At 32.0% G+C, this 18,552-nt stretch overlaps 3 protein-coding genes across 5 annotated transcripts in view; 2 read left to right on the forward strand and 1 right to left on the reverse strand.

Annotated features, from left to right (window-relative positions):
* Positions 1-819: 819 nt before the first annotated feature.
* Positions 820-18,552, reverse strand: part of LOC134267311 (uncharacterized) — a 42,455-nt gene continuing 24,722 nt past the window's right edge. Inside the window, exon 8 of the mRNA XM_062749535.1 lies at positions 820-914. Coding sequence (XP_062605519.1) covers positions 874-914 — 41 coding nt within the window. The 3' untranslated portion in view covers positions 820-873. The remainder of the gene's footprint in view (positions 915-18,552) is intronic.
* Positions 1,774-6,361, forward strand: LOC134267321 (uncharacterized). Of its 3 annotated transcripts, XM_062749544.1 has the most exons (4): positions 1,774-2,200; positions 2,543-2,835; positions 3,593-3,782; positions 4,129-6,361. In XM_062749544.1, exons 1-4 carry the CDS (start codon positions 2,100-2,102, stop codon positions 6,140-6,142), a joined length of 2,598 nt encoding a protein of 865 aa, XP_062605528.1. In that variant the 5' UTR covers positions 1,774-2,099; the 3' UTR covers positions 6,143-6,361. The 3 variants fall into 3 exon arrangements, with proteins under 3 accessions (XP_062605528.1, XP_062605527.1, XP_062605529.1); XM_062749543.1 differs by lacking the exon at positions 1,774-2,200 and having other exon boundaries at positions 2,275-2,835; XM_062749545.1 differs by lacking the exon at positions 1,774-2,200 and having other exon boundaries at positions 2,704-2,835; positions 3,081-3,782.
* LOC134267304 (uncharacterized) lies at positions 10,390-15,056 on the forward strand. Its single transcript, XM_062749530.1, has 9 exons — positions 10,390-10,614; positions 12,814-12,903; positions 13,012-13,051; positions 13,208-13,317; positions 13,437-13,491; positions 13,900-13,974; positions 14,296-14,393; positions 14,661-14,817; positions 14,991-15,056. Exons 3-9 carry the CDS (start codon positions 13,025-13,027, stop codon positions 15,054-15,056), a joined length of 588 nt encoding a protein of 195 aa, XP_062605514.1. The 5' UTR covers positions 10,390-10,614; positions 12,814-12,903; positions 13,012-13,024.

Below are 18,552 nucleotides of genomic sequence, written 5' to 3' on the forward strand. Positions count from 1 at the left end.
CAACGAACTGTAGTGAAACAACCACTACTCAGATCAGTATCCAACTAGAGGTACTGTGAGCAATGAGCTCACTAAATGATACCCCCCGCCTCCCATATGAATTTAATGGCAGTGTCCATGTTTTGCTCTGGAAAATCCTAAATATACGTCAGATCAAAAAGTAAAATAAGAGGTGCACAATGGCAATTTGTAATAAAGATTCTGTGAAAGTTTCATTAAATTTCCTTCAGTGGTATGGGAGGAGTTGCGGATAAGAGATGGGTACCCCAAGCGTAACAGACGGACGGACGGACGTACAGACGGACGGACGGAATTAACGATTACTATATACCCTCCCGCTTTTCAAGCGGGGGGTATAATGAACATTCAGGAAGTTAAAATTCCTGAGACTGAGCCAATCGCGTTTCTCGGTCTTTCGGCGAAGTTTTTCCGCTTGTCGGAAGTCCCAGGACGTTGCGAATGGAAGCTGAGCTCGAGTAGACTTAGTTAATGTTATACATGGGAGAGTATTGGTTTCTTTTAATGCAATAATATTCAAACTTTTCAAAGTTGCAAAGCTGATGCTTTTTATCAAATGTCTTGCTTTTAGACGAGCTTTTGCAAAGGTATTAAAAGAATTAACCTTTATTTTTAATTCCTGATAATAATGTTTTTTTTTAATTTGATCAAAATAATTGATATATATGATTGACGACGATATGGCGATTTATTTGCAAGTTACAACATATTTGTTGTTACATGTTTGTGAAAAATGACGACTTGTGACTGGCAACAGAACTTATTTATACACACGGCAACAAAATACAACCAGGAGATATGTTCTTTTAAAATGTGCTTTTAATATACGGAAGGATTCTTGTATGCACAAGTTCATCATCCGAGTACAGATGGACTAAAATCAGTTATCTTCATATCTGTAAAAAATGAAAAAAAAAAAGATTAAAAGGATTAAAGAATTGAATTATGTGTGTTTGTATGTGTAACTAGGGTCAAAACCCGTGAAAAACATTGTGAGAGTTTTGCATGAACAATATCAGTCCCCTACCAGCACGTGTAATCTGGTTTCCGTTAAATTTTGAAAATGTAATAATTCATAAAAATTTCATTGAAATGGAACATAATACAACTTGATTTCTTATAACAAATCAAAGAACACGTAGAATCAGCTCAATATCTGCAAGCGTTCATTGAAAACTATAAAGGTCGTCATTCCCCAAAACGTTTATGTTTCCTCATGCTGCACAATCTCACCTCAGCTCTGTTTTTCTTTTTTTTTTTTTTTTTGGTAAATTATGATCAATGAACACCATTGTTGAGATGAAACATGTCATTTATTTAAAATGACAAAAATAAGAAAAATATATACATAACTTGGTAGGGAATCAGGTCAAAAGGTAATAGCAAGTTGTTAAAAGCGGAACAAAAACTAAACTTGATCCGTATTTCATTTTATAACTCATCAAGACCCACAAACAGCTCTAGAGACGGACAGCTAGCCAGATGAACGGACAGCTAAACAGACGGACGGACAGACGAAGAGGAAACCCATATCACCCTTATACGGGACTACTAAGTTCTATTTTAATTATGGTTAGAGTAAGATGAGTTGAAAATTTCAAGGAAAAAACTTAGTTACGTCACATAGAGTTTGACGATGAACTACCGGTATGACGTTACAATAAACTTACCTTTACTACCAAACAGAGACACAGAAGTGAAACGTAAGTATCAAGTTTTCCTACCTTAAAGACGTTTGCGGGATTTTTTTGTGCGCATCTTTCTGCGCAATCGAAGCTCTTCAATCGAAGGAGTCTGGTAAAATGGGAAGGAATGTTGGTAAAATCAGGTGGCAAATGCTGGCCGGGCCAAAGGACAATTATAATTTATGAAAGGCATATCATTTTCTTTGTTTTTATAAAAAAAGAATAAGATAATAAAATTTTAATTTATCTGAAAATTTCAGTTCAATTATATAGGTATTTTGTAAGAAATTTGAAAAAAAATAAAATGTGCCCGGTTGTAAAAAGGTGCCTCATTTTACCAGGACACACAAAGATGGCGCCGTAGAGATCTGACATCGTCTGTCAAGCGGTCGAAACATGTTGAAAATGACTGATCGCGATCGAGTTGGGGGGAGATTTGTGAAAAAGGGTACAATGAATAGAAGATTAAACATGATGAAGATACGTGAGGCTACTGTGTAAGTATACATTGATATAATAATTACACATTTTTTGTCCTTTCATATCGATTACTTTATCAGCGCTTTTATCAGCAACAGTGATGCATTTGATCTTTTGTCTTACAAAATGAGGCTATTGAGTAGCTATTGACATTTGACAGTATGTGAATTAGATTACTAATCACAGTAATTCGCAGACCTGGTTCAAAATTTGCATCTGGGTCGAACTTGCAGACTAAATATAAAGCTTATGTTTTTGATATTCAGCAGTAAACAAAACACAACTTGGGTATTTATACAAATATTGATTTATAAATTTATAAATTTTATTACTAAGACTAGGTTGTTGTTTACTTTCAGGACTCAAAATGTTGCACAAACAGAAGGGCACACATGTGAATCGAATGATGAATCATGGAGAAAAGGGAGGCGAATCGTTGAGTTGGATCATATGGCGAAACAAATGAACTGTTGGGATTGTGGGCACACACTGACTTTAAATAACATCGTAAATGAAAGGCGTCAAGGGTTTGCTTCAAACCTGACTATTACCTGTGAGTGCGGTGTTCTGAATGAAGTAACAACTGGCAAGTCACACAGAGTTAATAAACGCGGACCTGCTGTGTTTGACATAAACACAAAGGCAGCTTTAGGTATTGATAGTTTATATACCATTATAGTCAATATTTAAATATAAAAATAACAATAAAAATTTTATGTGATAAAATTGAATACGTTGATTGACAGACATTTAGCAACAATTGATCATTATAGTAGAGGGTGGGGCACTGTCATGATTAGCAACTGAAAATATGGGCAAACTTTATCTTGCTAAGAAGAATTTACTTGTTTATTTATTATTCTGTTTTACCTTTTTCTTGTATGTACCTTATTGCAGCTGAAGTAAGTAAAACCGTAAGCTTGTAGTAGTTCTACCACTATTTATAGTAGTGCTAACCATACATCTATCTGTTGTAAAATTACCGGTATACTGGGTAATAGCTACTTAGACAAGAATGTCACGCTTTATACCCTCCTTTTGTGGTGCTTGGTACTAACAATTTTGTAACCCTTTGCACTCCTTCTGTGCTACATGTAAAACCTATATTTCATTGATATATTTCTAACAGCTTGCCTACTAGATTAGAATAATGACTCTTTTATCACTTTTATAAATGTAGCTTTGATAGAAACAATTATTTAAAAGCTATATTGAATTTAATTGTTTGATTTGAAAATATGTAATTGCTTTCCTATCATAAGAAAACTTTAATATTCCTTTATATCATTATCAGCCATAATTTCTACCAGTAATTTGTTGTTTTTGATTTTTTAACATTCTTCATATGTGTTGTTATTAGACTGACATACGATTAGATATATATAAAGTGACCTTAAATTATTATACAGGTATGCTTCATAGTGGATCCGGGCACACACAGGTCACCAACTTTATGTCTTCCATAGAGATAGAGGGTATGCACCATAGAACTATGAAAGCCCGTGAGTGTGAAGTGGAGCCACATATCCAATCTGTTGCCCAGCAGTCATGCAGTGAGGCCTTATTGGAGGAAATACAGGGCAATGTATCAGCAAGAAGGTACATGCTATATGGTTTTTATATACCCAAAAGATCATGTTATGCCAAAGTGTCCATCATCTCCATCCTCTATAACACACTGAAATGACAGGTTTCCATACTGTTTCAAGTTCTGTAGGTCAAAGATCAACTTCACACTGATAGGTCCAAATTGGGGCTGGTTTATATATAACCCTTAGGCCAGATTTGATTACATGCTAAAGTGAGCTAGGATAAGCACAATTTATAAAAAAAAAGGAAGTGCTGTTATGAATAATTGATGACTCACTCTTATACTTTTGCTATAAAATATATACCGGTATACATTATTTCTTACGAGTCTTAAAATGAGTTTTCTTGTTTCCAGTGTAAATGAATCCAATGACGGTCAGCAGGCTCGCAGCTCTGGGGAGTTTAAGTACGACATGGGATGGCAGAAGCGTGGGTCAGGAAGGGCCTATAACAGTAAATCTGGAGTGGGAACATTAATCGGCAACAAGTCCGGGAAAATATGTGGCTTTGGTGTTCGATCAAAGGATTGTCGCAAATGTTCCTTTCATACAAATATGGGGAAAACTCCTCCAGAACATAAGTGCTGTAAAAATTGGGAGGGCTCGTCAAAAGCAATGGAGAGTAACGTTGCAGTTGAATTAGTGAACAAAATTGAAAAAGAAAATGTTGAAGTATCAGTGTTAGTTATGGATGACGACTGCACAACAATGGCACGAATCAATGAAGAAATTCCACATCCGGTGATCAAATGGAGTGACATTAGTCACACTAAAAAGCATCTTGGTAACAGTTTATACCAACTACAAAAGAAACACAAGAATTTCAACAACAATTGTGTCAAGTATTTTCAAAAATGCTTCTCTTACGCTATTGTACAAAATAAAAATGATACAGAAGCATTAAAGAAAAACCTAAAGCAAATAGTGCCACATGCTTTTGGAGAGCATGACCAGTGTGACTCAAAATGGTGTACTTATAAAACTAATCCTGAAGAGTTCCGCCACAAGTCCCTTCCATCTGGAAAAGATCTACAGGGTGATGAATTAAAAAATGACCTGAACATTATATTTGAAACATTTATCAATAATGCTCACAAGATTTCCCCTGCTGCATCTACTAGAGATGTTGAATCATTCAATAATTCAATTGCTGCAAAAGCCCCCAAAAGACTGCACTATTCTTCATCATCTAGTTTGCAAAATAGAGTTAGTTGTGCAGTAGCAGAGAAAAACATGGGCTCAACATACGTCAACAAAGTTAACGAACTGGTGGGTGTTTCGCCTGGACGAGTTTTTCAAAAACTTGCAGAAAAAAAAGACAAAACGCGCAAACGCAGACTCGCGTATGAAAATACAAGAGAATTCAAAAAAAGAAAACTTGAAAGAAAATTAAAAAACAGTACCATGAATTCCGCTTCTCAAATTCGGGAAGGAGTAACTTATCAGTCATCTGTTGATTTGACACAATCTGACGGCGAGTTTGTCAAAGAAATACCTGCTCCAAGCATTGTACCAACTGTCACTCCATGTATATTACCAAAGAAATATACCTTTGTGTATTGTGACATCGAAACAACATCTCTTAATAAAACGTGTGATATCATTCAGATTGCGGCTGTTTCAGAAAATGGCAAGTTTTCGAAATACATCTTACCTAGTCAACGAATTTCAACAGCAGCTTCTCAAGTCACTGGACTGACTGTTCATGGAAATGTTTTGCATTTGAATGGTACTCCTGTAACATCCGTTTCATTGCAACTTGCATTGGCATCATTTCTGGCATGGTTAGATGATCAAAAGCCTTGTATTTTTGTAGGACATAATTTCTTGAGGTTTGATTTACCTAGGGTCTTACGAAATTTTGAAATTTGTCATTTTCTTCATGCTTTAGAACCAGTTGTATTAGGTGTAGTAGACACACTACTTCTGTTTAGAGAAGTTTATCCTGGTCTGGAAAAATATTCACAAGAGTTTCTTGTTACATATTTTTTAAATGAAAACTATGCAGCTCACAATGCTGAGGATGATGTTCTTGTTCTTCAAAAACTTGTTCAACATGTAAAACCGTGCACTGAAGTTCTTGTACGCCACAGTTCAAGTATGCATACCTTGGTTGAGAAGTACCTTTTTGACAAAATTGTAGATAAAAACTTAAACACCTTGTTAGTTTTATGCAATGATAAGATACTTTCAAAGCAAATGTGTAAAAAGATTGCTGAAAGTGGATTAAACTTAGGTCATCTAAAACTTGCTCACACCAGAGGTGGTTTAAAAACACTCTTGTCTGAAAAATTCGATGGGAAACCTCGAGTAACATCAAAAAAATGTTTACTTGAAAAAGTAAATAAGTATTTTGAAGACAAACAGTAAGGCAAAACAAATTTTAGCTGAATGTAACAATAGACATTAGACGTTTAATTGGCTGTATTTGTACATGTATAGTTTTTTTGCATCTTAGTTTTACAAGCTCTGTATAGCTGTAAACATTTGAATGTATATATGGCCATACCAATTAGAAAAGTAAATAATATTTCTGTAGTTTTTTAATTTCAGCATTTAAGGGACATTATCCCTCTGCTAAGAAGGATAACTTCTTTTTTAGATTTTTCACAAATTCATCATAGATCTAATGTAAATTTGTAAATAAGAAAAACAAAACCCTGTATGTAACCTGCATTATACCACGTTGTATAAGGTTTTGTATTTGGTTTTAAAGTCATTGTTGTGTTCATGAAAATCAATATTAGAAATTTAAAATTTCCATAGTGAAATTTAGAGGAGAGGGTCAGGACCCCTTAAAGAGGAATTTCAGATGTAATATGTTGCATTGGGGTTTTTTTGTAATTGAAATCAAAATCTAAGAAAAAATGTATGTTTTTCTTATGTTGATGCATATTTTACAACCTCTGACATTGAAAAACGTCTAACATCGTGCTAGCAAATGTTGTTTTATTTACTAAATGAATATGATGACCCCCATTTTTCTTTATATCATTATTATCAGTATACAAAATATTTTTTTCGAACAATATATTTTATTAACTATAATCAACTACAAAAGAGGGGGGGGGGGGTCTTCTTAAAAATTCTATTACTATGGAAATTCAAATTGGAAAGGTTTAGATTTGATCATGAAAATGATTTGCAAACAACAATTTTGCAATGGGATTTATTACTCTGTAGAATTGAGAATCGCTATAAACAAAAAAGACTGAGATACTTAATATATCTTAATTGAGTTCTTACGGTTGATTTCAATGGTTTATTCCCACTTAGCCAAAATTCTGAATTTCTTATTCCCATCTAGCCAAAATTGGGATTTTTCACACCTTAGTGGTCACCTGTGTATAGTCTGTTTGGGTGCGTATCATTACCGCTACATTTTCAAAATTTGCATTACCGCTACATAGTCATTACCGCTACAAAAAACGTTACATTACCGCTACATATAAAAGTATACATTACCGCTCCATTGTCAATTTCGTTAGCCATGTACAGATTGATGTAAAGTACAACATATGCATGCATAAGACCTGTATCCCCTGAAATACAAAATCCCACATTCACACGCGACTTAAAATATGTAGAGTGAGATACAACAAATCATGGACTAAGTAATATATTCCAATATTTGAAGCAATTTACATGCTTACATGGCAGCAACTAAAGGTTTTATTTAACATTGCCATGTATCTTAATTCTGTCAACATTTCCAAAAATTCAATTTTTTTAGAATGACAACTGTAAAACATTGTGCTGAATTCTTTGTGAAAGCTTCGTGATTGGAACTTATATTCCGTACCTGGATACCTGGCTGGTTCCATATGTAGCGGTAATGAGTTGTTTTCGACTAAAAAAATGTAGCGGTAATGATCGGTCGAAAATCTGAAAAAATGTAGCGGTAATGATTTGAAATTTTTGGCGATGTAGCGGTAATGTTGACCTCCCGTCTGTTTTAGGCTTATTACCTGTAATGTTTACCTGTGCTGTACTGGTTCATAAATCATATAAATGAATATCATGGATATTTGTTTAGATATTGGGCTAATCAAAAATAAAGTTATACTTATTAATTATTTAAAATGCTTGATATCAATTCAATTTTTAAAAAAGAAAAAAAAATAATTGCATTTTAAGGCACAAGTTATAAAAGGATAATGGAGAATATGATTTATTTGAATAAATTTATTTTAAAATGATATGATAAATTTCTTTTTCCAATAAATTAAAAAATGTCCAAAAGAAAAACAATTCAGCGTATTGGGAATATCACTTTTTTAATAAGTAGGTCAAGAAAAAGATCGATAGAAAGAATAAAAAGAAAAGTATTCGAATTGAGTTTACTGTTTAATTTATTTTGCAGAAATAATGCTAATTATTAGAACTCATAAACATGCATGATTGTAATTGAGATAAATGCATTTAAATTCAAGTGAATAAATTAATTTCTTATATAACTAGGTCAATACACAGGCACATGTTTCGGAATACAATTTTAAACCATAGTGTGTTATAATTAACCTATGACATTTAAAATGATAACATTTTATTCCGAAACAAGAATGATTAAAAGTGTCCAAAACTGATATTAAATTGATTAATGTACAAAAAATTTGCTTAATAAGTAGAGTTTTTATGCAAACATGTCCATATTCATTTACAAAAGATTGACATGCTTATAATGTTTTAAAAATGCAGCATTTTATGCTTGAGAAAAAAAAACATCGATTGCTCTCATAGTATCAGATGCACTTAAGGTAAAAATCCTACCCTAAAATGAACAAATGTTTGATTTCCGGAAAAAAAGAAAAAAAAAAAACTTTGACTACATGTAACTCTGATCTCAAGTATTCGCATAAGTATGTGCATAATTTATTTATAATAAGTGTTTTTGAAATTGAACACTATTTGCTTTAACATTAATTTTATCAGGAAACCATCTTATTTCATTGCTTTTTATTTCCATTAATTTGATTTTTTTGTTTTAATTAATTTGATTTTTTGTTTTAATTAGCTGAATTAGAATTTAAACACATGATTTACGGTACAGATTCCAGATTTCAAAAACATTACCAGTATCTTACTTTTGCATGACCAATTTATTTTCCTAATACACCACATGATACATGTAGTACTTAAACATTTCAAATAAGGCAAGCTATGATATCAACTCACAGAGATTAAAAATGAAAAGATATAAACTAAAAAAAAATACAATTTAAATTTGTAAATGTAAATGAAAATTTAAAAAAAACATATATTTTTCTATTATATTAATTAATTTGAATTATTTAAAATCTGTATCGAATTATTAATAAATATTTATGTTAATTACCATTCATAAAATGATCAGATTTTGCTTATATTATATTAATTAGCTTTCTTTCCAGGGTTCATCTGAACAGACTATAGGTCACCTGTAATTAATTTCTTTTGTTCTCTCCCTCCTCTTACCTGTACACCATTCCCACCTAGCCAAAACCAGTCACCTATACTTTTTTTTCAGAATTTTGGCTAAGTGGGAAGACACCATTTCAATAGGGTGGTGTAAATTAAAATCTTCATTAGTATAATTTTTTTTACCGAGTATACAAATTTTACATTTTGTTTTAAACTGAAGATTGGTACCTGTATAATCTAATATACAAGCACCTATGTTAAGGTCAAAATCTAGTAAATGCCTTTAGACTAATTTTTTTTTTTTACCTCTTTAGACTAATAGATCCATTATGACGTCATAATCAATTTCAACTTTCTTTTTCCCGTACTTTACGGCTTTAGCAGAATTATGTAGAAATAGGGTATTTTCATGACATTCAATTTGAAATCATACATGTATGAAAAGTAAACCGGATACCTATATTAAATTTGATATTATTTTAAAGAAGAGGTCAAAAACATACAAATTACCGTTTTCTGAGAGACTGTAGGCAATCTGGATACATTGCCTTTGTCGAAAATGGAAAAAATCCCATATTCATGACTGGTTAAATTCTTAATTTACCATTGAAAATGACAGTTTCAACTATGGTTTTTCATCTTGTTTTCCTACAAATTATGCCCAGAAACACCTTATTTGACCAAGCTAAAGTTTAAAGCATCAATAAAGGAATGTATTATGCCAGTAGCTGTAATTCGAATAAAAAATATATGATTTAACGAAAATATCTCTTAATATATCACTTAAAAATTCTTTTTCAAAAATGGAATAAATTGTGTCTAAAGAAATTGTGAATGTGAATGACAGGAGAGTTAGCAAAACTGCAGAACAAATAACAATAAATATACATGTAAATGTGATCTAGAACAAAAACATCAAGGAATAGTGCATATACATACATGCAGCTATAACGTCATTACTTATGTCACGTGAACTAACGTAATAATGATCTAACGTCATAATAGTTACTACAACAAAACTTCAAGGTAAAAGCCCTGTGAATGCAGGCGATTCTATAATCTAATTAATACAATAATCTGTATCCTTTATCATCTTTTGCTTTAAAATAACCTTTTTTTATTCCTTTATTTATTTATTTATTACAGGTGTATTAATAGTATTTCGGATAAGAAAATGGATATGAACGAAATTCTAGATTTTGGAGAAAGTGCCGTTACGGATGTGGTAAGTGACAATCACGGACATATATATAAATAGAATTTTAAAAAAAATCTTTAATCCTTTCTTTCATTGTCTGACGAAACGCCGGTCAATGAGCTCAGTCCGATATGCATTTACACAATTCTATATTAATTTTTTTTTTCAGGAGACAAAACTTAATATTTTAAAATTCGATTACAACTGGTGCGATGCAGTCGAAGAGCATGAAAGACAAATGGAGGTATTCAGATACTACTATTGAGATTTAAAAAGTTTGAATCGTAGAATAATTCTTATTTAAATTGTTATTTCCTTTTTTAAACTCGATAATCAGTATATGGTGGTAATGGCACATATGAAAATATAGAGGTAACATAATTCTCTTCTTTTGGGGGTGGGGTGGAGGTTAGTTTATATAAGGGGCCCCTTTAAGATAATTTTTTAAATATAATTTTACAATAATTTACAACGTAAGATTTTCTAAAATTTCACTTGTGTGAGGAATAAGGAGACTGTAAACTTGTTGAATATATTACAAGAAAAAAAAATCAAACACACCTATCTTTAAAAAGATCTACTGTTCATACAAAGTACCTCCTTTGTAAATATATTTGATTCAACTATTAAAGTGGATGTGAATGAAGGTATGTTTTAAAATTTTATTTAGACGGAGAAATTTGAGACCTGTAAGTTCGACAACGCTGCAAGTGAAAAAGTCGAGGATAAGAGAAAAATTGAGGTATTTCAATACATTTTTAAAAAGGGCTGAGATCTAAAATGGGATAAAATTAGAGCTTAAGTTCTTGTTTTTTTTTTTTTCGTATAAAGTGAATTTTTAATTGTGCAAAAAAAAAAAAAAAAATAAAAAAAAAAAATAAAAAAAAAACAAAAAAAAACAACAACAACAACAAACAAACAAACAAAAAAACAAAAACAAAACAAAACAAAAAAGAAAAAACAAAAACAAAACAAAACAAAACAAAAAAAACCCCTTGCAAAATGCATTATTAACCGAAGGATATGACATTCAAATGTCCATCCAAAATCATAAAAACTTACATGTTGCAGTTGAAAAAAAAAACGGATACAATAATTAATGTACGAGGGCTGTTCAATAAATAATGTCCTGGACTGTATGACATACAATACAGATATCATATGACATTAAACTTGACTTTCTCTCATTATTGAATCTTTACTGAATTTATAACAGTTTATGTGACCACTTTTCATCACATAGTTTCATCGTGAGAAGCTGGGAAACAAGGGCTATTCGAGACACTGCATTATTAATGAACGGTAAAGAATCAGTAAACTAGAGTGAAAATAAAGGCTACATTAAAGCTGCTGTAAAACTTAAAAAAGAAATATTCACTGAAATATGTGTCATCTATAACAACCAATGCCTTTTTATAGACAAATGAGCAGGTTGATTTCAATGATAAAAAAATATATAATGGACATCAAAAATGGGTAACCTCCATGCCAACAAAAATTATAACAACTTATGTACTGTTTGCCAAATTTCAACAAATAATATTTGATGTATGATTGACTTTAAGACACAAAGCAAATTTGATAGACATCATATCGGGAGTAATTTACACTGTTTTTAAGAAACGTTTGATAGTAAAAAAGCTTGGTACTCAAAGGTCACCCTATATTTTGAAAAACGAGTGAAAACGACAGCGTGTACGAAAGTCTTAACACTTATTTTAAAATATCAGTAATTGTAGTTATCCATGTTTTTTTATATTCAAAATATTGGAGCATGAATCTATTGATTAAAATTGCGAAAGTCTAACAAAAGCAAAGGTATGTAAGAGCACAAAGACAGATTTATATGCAATTTTCTTAAATATTTGTGGTATTGTTGTTCAAATTCGTATTCGGGGAGACGGTTTAATATCTGGAGGAGTCTAGAAAACAATTTTTTGCAAAAAAATCGAAAGGTTAATTAGAGGAAGGACCCAGAATCAGGAATCCACTACATAAATTTCTTCATGACAACGTCCAAACCCGCACGCCCTGAAGGGGTTTTCGGGATAAACAGAAAGTTAATGTTTTTTCACATTAACAATATTCGCCAGATCTTTGACCTTTTGACTTGTTTCTATTTCCAAACTTGAAAAAAAAAAACACCTTTCAGAATGAAAAAAACAAGTCCAGAAAATCATTGGATCTGCCATTTTCCAGTATACTGGGGTCATACCCAAAAATGAGTTCTAAAATCAATCAGAAATTAGATAAAAAATGTTACGGACATGTGTTTGAATTAAAAGAGATTAATAAGTAAAATCATGAAGACTAAATCATTGAAAAGCGTCGTTTGCTTCTTTCTGAGCACCGAGGACATTATTTATAGTGAACAGCCCTCGTACATGTACATGGAAATATAGTTATTATAGTTTATGTTAATTAATGAATTTTCTCTTTAAAGCGATGTGCAGAAATTGAAAGAGAAGTAAAGTCCACTCTTTTCGGGAAAATAAAAAAGCGACATTACCGGCAGAAAGGAGCATACTGTCAGGTAGATTTTACATTTATATCAGATCCTTTGTCATTTACTAGTATATAATTTATCTACATTGTGTATTCTGAAAACGGTGTTTAAATTTAAACTTGTTTTTTCTCGTAGAAATGAAGAAGAGATGTTAGACAATCCCCTAAAAGATAAGGTAAGCATTGTTTATATCGTCATGCATGGTGTGATTTTTTTTGAGTTCTTTCTTTCAATTTCTAATTCGTTGGGGAACTATAGGGAGTTGTAGTGAAATGTTGATAATTTTTCTCGTCTTTTTTTTAAAATTATTTTTCTCGATATTTTCAAATAGGAGATTAATATCACGGATCAATGTGCAGAAATTGAGAGAGAAATTAAGAAACGTCTTTTTGGACAGAAAACAAACAGCGACATCACCGACAGAGGGGAGAATTTTGCCAGGTACGTAGAATCTACAATTACATCAAAATCTTTTAATTTTGTCACACATATACAGGTAGATTGTTATTTCCTGATTTATAAAGATGGTTAGTTTTGAATCCTTTTTTTTTTCTTTGTAGCGAAGAAGCACAGATTTTTAAACACAAGCCCCTGAAAGAGCCCCTGCAAGATTTGGTAAGTACAGTTTTATTAAATTATTAAGGGGTGACTGATTTTGTTCTGATTTACGTTTCTTTCCCTTTTTTATTCGTTGTGGGCGGGGGATTTAGTGATAACATTTTTGGTATTTGTTATGGTTGAAAATTTTCAATAATTTCAAATAGGTTAAACCGAAGACATTAGCAAATATATAAATCAGTAATATGTATGATGAAATAAGGCGGTTTCTTTTATGATGAAATAAGGCGGTTTCTTTCAAAATAATGCTGAAGAAGAGGGATAAGATGAAAATACTCAAATGATAATTTAGAGGCCTTTGGTGCGATGCATATGTTAAAGTAACAGTGTATAGTAATATTCTTCGAGTTTTTAAAAAAAATTTGGAGTTACATGTAATTTAATATGCGCTTTTAAAATTTGCAGAGGGAGAAACTGGAAATGCATAAATTTGATAACCCGTGGACTGACGGTGTGGAGAAAGAAATGAAAACATACAAGGTATTGCAAAATAAATTACTGTCGAATCCATAAATAAATGAGGGACAATTTCTGTGGATTGCTTGAATTTCACTGGTTCGTTGGGGCAGAATTTCGTGTATTCCCCTTTGCCTACAGAAAGAAATATGATTTTGTAACTAACTTCTATTACCTTATGGAGGATGTTTATTCGTGGATGAAAAGTACTCACGAATCTAAACTATTTTCTTTTGATAAACAAAATAGGGAAAAAAGAATTACATGGTAGAGAAAAAAATGTTATCTGATCATTTGAAAAAAAAATTAACATTGGCTACAAGTATACCCCTAACTATTTTGTAGAAAATAAGAGCAACGGATAGAGCAATCAACAAAAAGACGAAGTCGAGTGTAAAGAAGGCCATCAAAAAGGAAACTAAAGACGACTTTCGAATTCTTAGGTAATGTGTTATATCGTAAATAAATTTTGTAGAATTTACTATTAGTTTTGAATTTCTTAAATTGCAAAACTTTAATGTAACAAATGCATGATGACCTGTGTTGATTTCTTACTTTAAATCTTTTAACAAAATATGAAGAATTTAAAATTTTTCTTTTTTATCTAGGTTAAAGTCAGTATGCTGAAATATCCTGTTTTTATTACGTTTTAAAATTCAAAACAAATGAATATATCAAATATTATTGCAAAGCTTTTACTTTTTACGCAGAGAGAGCCCAGAAAAAGACAAGAGAGAAAGGCAATCTAAAGTGCATTATGAAGAAGACATCCAAAAGGATCTTCAAACCATCCAGACAAAAGTATCTGAAGAAAATCAAGAGACCCCAAATCTTCAGCCATTGGCTACGACAAATGATGAGAGAAAGGTATTGCATACTTGTATTGCAGACTTTGACAACTTCCCTATCTTTTGTCTTTGCGTTAGCACACGAAAGCAACAGCAGGGAATTACAAAAGATATTTTACCTAATTTATATGAATTCAATTAAATCTGAATCTGGAATGTTTTTGATATGTGTCATGTTGTAAATTTGAATAGTGGATGGCAATGAATACAAAATTAGAAAGTTATAATCTTGTACATTTTCTACTTTCTGCCATCTAGTAAATTTACAATTTCAAATATGACAGTTTTTGTTGAAAAGTCGACATATGCTGTGTGGGCGGCAATACATACAAAATTAAAAAGAAATTAATATATTATCTTGTACATTTTGTAAATTTAAAATTTCAAACAGGACACAGTTTTGTCGAAAAGCAGACAAATGCTATCTATAATAGTATATATTTTAAAATTTCTTTCCCAAGCTTGTGATGTCTATGAGGTCTTTGACAATGAAGGTGACGATGATGTATTCATGCCGAGGAAACTTTTCCTGTTCAACATCTGTGATTTTAAGGTACTGAAAAAAAATTCTTAAAGCTTTTCACTAACTGTTTGAAAAAAGTGAGAGATAGAAACAAGTTGGAAACGAAATGATCTTGTTAATTCATTTGAGTCCATTTGTACTTCAAAAATTCCAAAATAAATTTTATGTGTGTGGCAGTTCTACAATTTTTCATGTAGCTTACTCATTACACGTATATCGACAATTAATTAATTCTTTTTATTTCATTGGATGTAGAGTCAAGAAAAAATGGCTTGATACAGTGGAAAAGCAAAAGACAGCAAAGAGCAATTGGATTTTTTAAAAACAAGATTTTACTATTTTAAATGGATTGTTTTGAGAGAAAATAAATTTGCTTTAGATCAACATTTTGTTATTGTAGAACACAGCAATGTTCATTATTTAATTATAAAACTGGAATGTTGATTAAACTTCCAAATTATAAGTTACTAGTGTACATGTGCGAAAAGAGAGTATAAGCTACATTGAGTAATGTTGTACATTACTCATAGTGATAAATTAAAGCAATAAAAATTGATTCAACGTTTACGAATCCATGATTGATTGATTGATTGATTGTATATTGTTTAACGTCCCTCTCGAGAATTTTTCATTCATATGGAGACTCCACCACTTGCCGGCGGAGAGCTGCAAATTTTGTCCTATACTTGGCACTCAGGGCCATTGAGCAGGGAGGGATCTTTTTTTTGCCAGCACATACTACGAAATGGGACCTCGGTTTATACGGTCTCATTCGAAGGACCGGTCTCCTCGTCGAACCCGCGACGTAAGGAGATTGACTTCTTATTTTGCGACTCTAGAGCAGACGCTCTAATCACTGCGCCAAGCGGGCGACTACGACTCAATGAAGACAACTCCAATTGTTAATGAGAAAGGTCTTGTGTTACAATTTTGAATTCAGTGAATTTAAAACTAACTATAACACTCTAGATAATTATAATTAGTTTCAAATTCTCTCAGTTCTAAAACTTTAATGTAACACTTGTACAACTAGAAATTACACTGTTTCAACTCAACTGTCTTGAGCAGTACAACCTTAGGCTCGGATGTTTCTGAACATCTGTTCATCAGAAATTAAGGAGGAACATAATTGGTTGATGAAATTCATTGTTGTACAAACAAAACAATATCTATTTTCCTGCTTTAAACAAAACAAAAAACTATATGATAACAGTAAACCAACTTTTATTCGCGTGCGAGAAATTATCGCGAGTTTCGTCATCGCGAATATCAGTTGCTGCGAACCGGTCTTTAAAGTCTCTGTTTGAAATACGTGTATCTCATTGATTATATTTCTTTTATTTCACGCTTGTTTAAAGTCAGAAGGGGAAGTGTGAATGTGTAAGTAAATGTGAGCAAAAATCTCATTATGTCACTTAAAATGTCTTCTATCTAAAATTAAACAAGATGTGTTTGTGAAACACTAAGCGCCCGGCGGCAAATAAGTTAAAAAAAATTTAGCATATAGGTCACAGTCAAGGTCACAAGGTCATTGATCTTGGTGTCATTTAAAAGAACTTGATTAGTGAAGTATGCATACCAAATATGAAGTCTCTATCTCTCATGGTTCAAAAGTTATGGTGAAGGTTCAAAAAAGCTATTTTAAGCATATAGGACACAGTCAACGTCACAAGGTCATTGACCTTGGTGTCATGTGGAAGGGCTTATTTAGTGGAGTATACATGCCAAATATTAAGTCTCTATCTTTCTTAGTTCAAAAGTTATGGTGAAGGTTAAAGTTTGCCGACAAAAAAGCTATAATTAGCGTATAGGTCACAGTCAAGATCACAAGGTCATTCACCATGGTGTCATTTAAAAGAGCTTATTCAGTGGTGTATGCATACCAAACATGAAGTCTCTATCTTTTATGGTTCAAAAGTTATGACGAAGGTTAAAGTTTGCAGAAAAACTATTTTTAGCATATAGGTCACAGTCAAGGTCACAAGGTCATTGACCTTGATGTCATTTGAAAGTCTTTTTGAACTTAATTAGTGGAGTATGCATACCAAGTATGAAGTATCAACTATTCATGGTTCAAAAGTTATGACGAAGGTTAAAGTTTGCAGAAAAAAAAATATTTTTAGCATATAGTTCACAGTTAAGGTCACAAAGTCATTGAACTTGATGTCTTTTGAAAGAGCTTAATTAGTGGAGTATGCACATGCACACCGAATATGAAGTCTTAACTATTCATGGTTCAAAAGTTATGGCGAAGGTTAAAGTTTGCAGAGAAACAGACAAACAGATAAACAAACAGACAGACAGAGAGGACAAAAACAATATACGCCTCGGATCTTTCGTTCCGGGCGCATAAAAAATTATAATATGTAAAAAAAAATCAGAAGGAAAATGAGCGCAATTCATTATGTCCGTATAAGGAATTCGTTAAATATCTATAGCTGGGGATCCAAGAAATTTTCCATATATCCATGAATTCGCAATAACTTGTGTTCGCACTAAACAAGTTTTACTGTAATTAGCTAGAAAAAAATCCAACCAAATAGCAAAAATGTTCTTTTTTTGCCTCGAGTCTTTCCTATTAAACGAAATATGAATCGTTGTAAAAGACTGAAAAAAGGTTCAACGGAATACACTGTACATGTTCCTGGAGTTACTTTCACGGACGTACTAGTCTATGTATAGCCATGAAATGTGACTCCTAGATTTAATTATATACCGAGGTATCGCCATGGACAATACGTACTCTAGGGATATGCAACTTCTTACAATTAATCGGATATCAACAATAAGATATAGTTTTAAACTCTGTTTGAATTGAGGCATCAAAGACTGTGTTAAACTTATTCTGTTCTACATATTCATTTTATATAACAAAAAAAAAAAAAAAAAAAAAAAAAAAAAAAAAACAAAAAAAAACGAGTGAAAACAGTTTTTTGAAGACGTTCCAGTTAAAAAATCTCCCAATTATTGTTTGGTTTGGCTATACATGTTGTTTCATTTCATTGGATTTTTTGAAATTTTCAGGCAATAAACACATGATTTCACAAAGAACAGGGACATGCATCTTAAAGATAAAGACACAAATTCATTGGCGCACCCCATGTAATTTTGTAGATGAAGAAATGCTAGTCTACAAAGGTCTGTCCCTCTATACTATAAAATCAACATAGTATAGAGGGGTAGAATATCTAGACTATAATTTCTTCAACTACAACATTAATGAGGAACGCC

The sequence above is a fragment of the Saccostrea cucullata genome, unplaced genomic scaffold, assembly GCF_032062105.1.
Source record: "Saccostrea cucullata isolate Sc308-1 unplaced genomic scaffold, CSIRO_AGI_Scuc_v1 ctg1642, whole genome shotgun sequence".
NCBI classification, from domain to species: domain Eukaryota; kingdom Metazoa; phylum Mollusca; class Bivalvia; order Ostreida; family Ostreidae; genus Saccostrea; species Saccostrea cuccullata.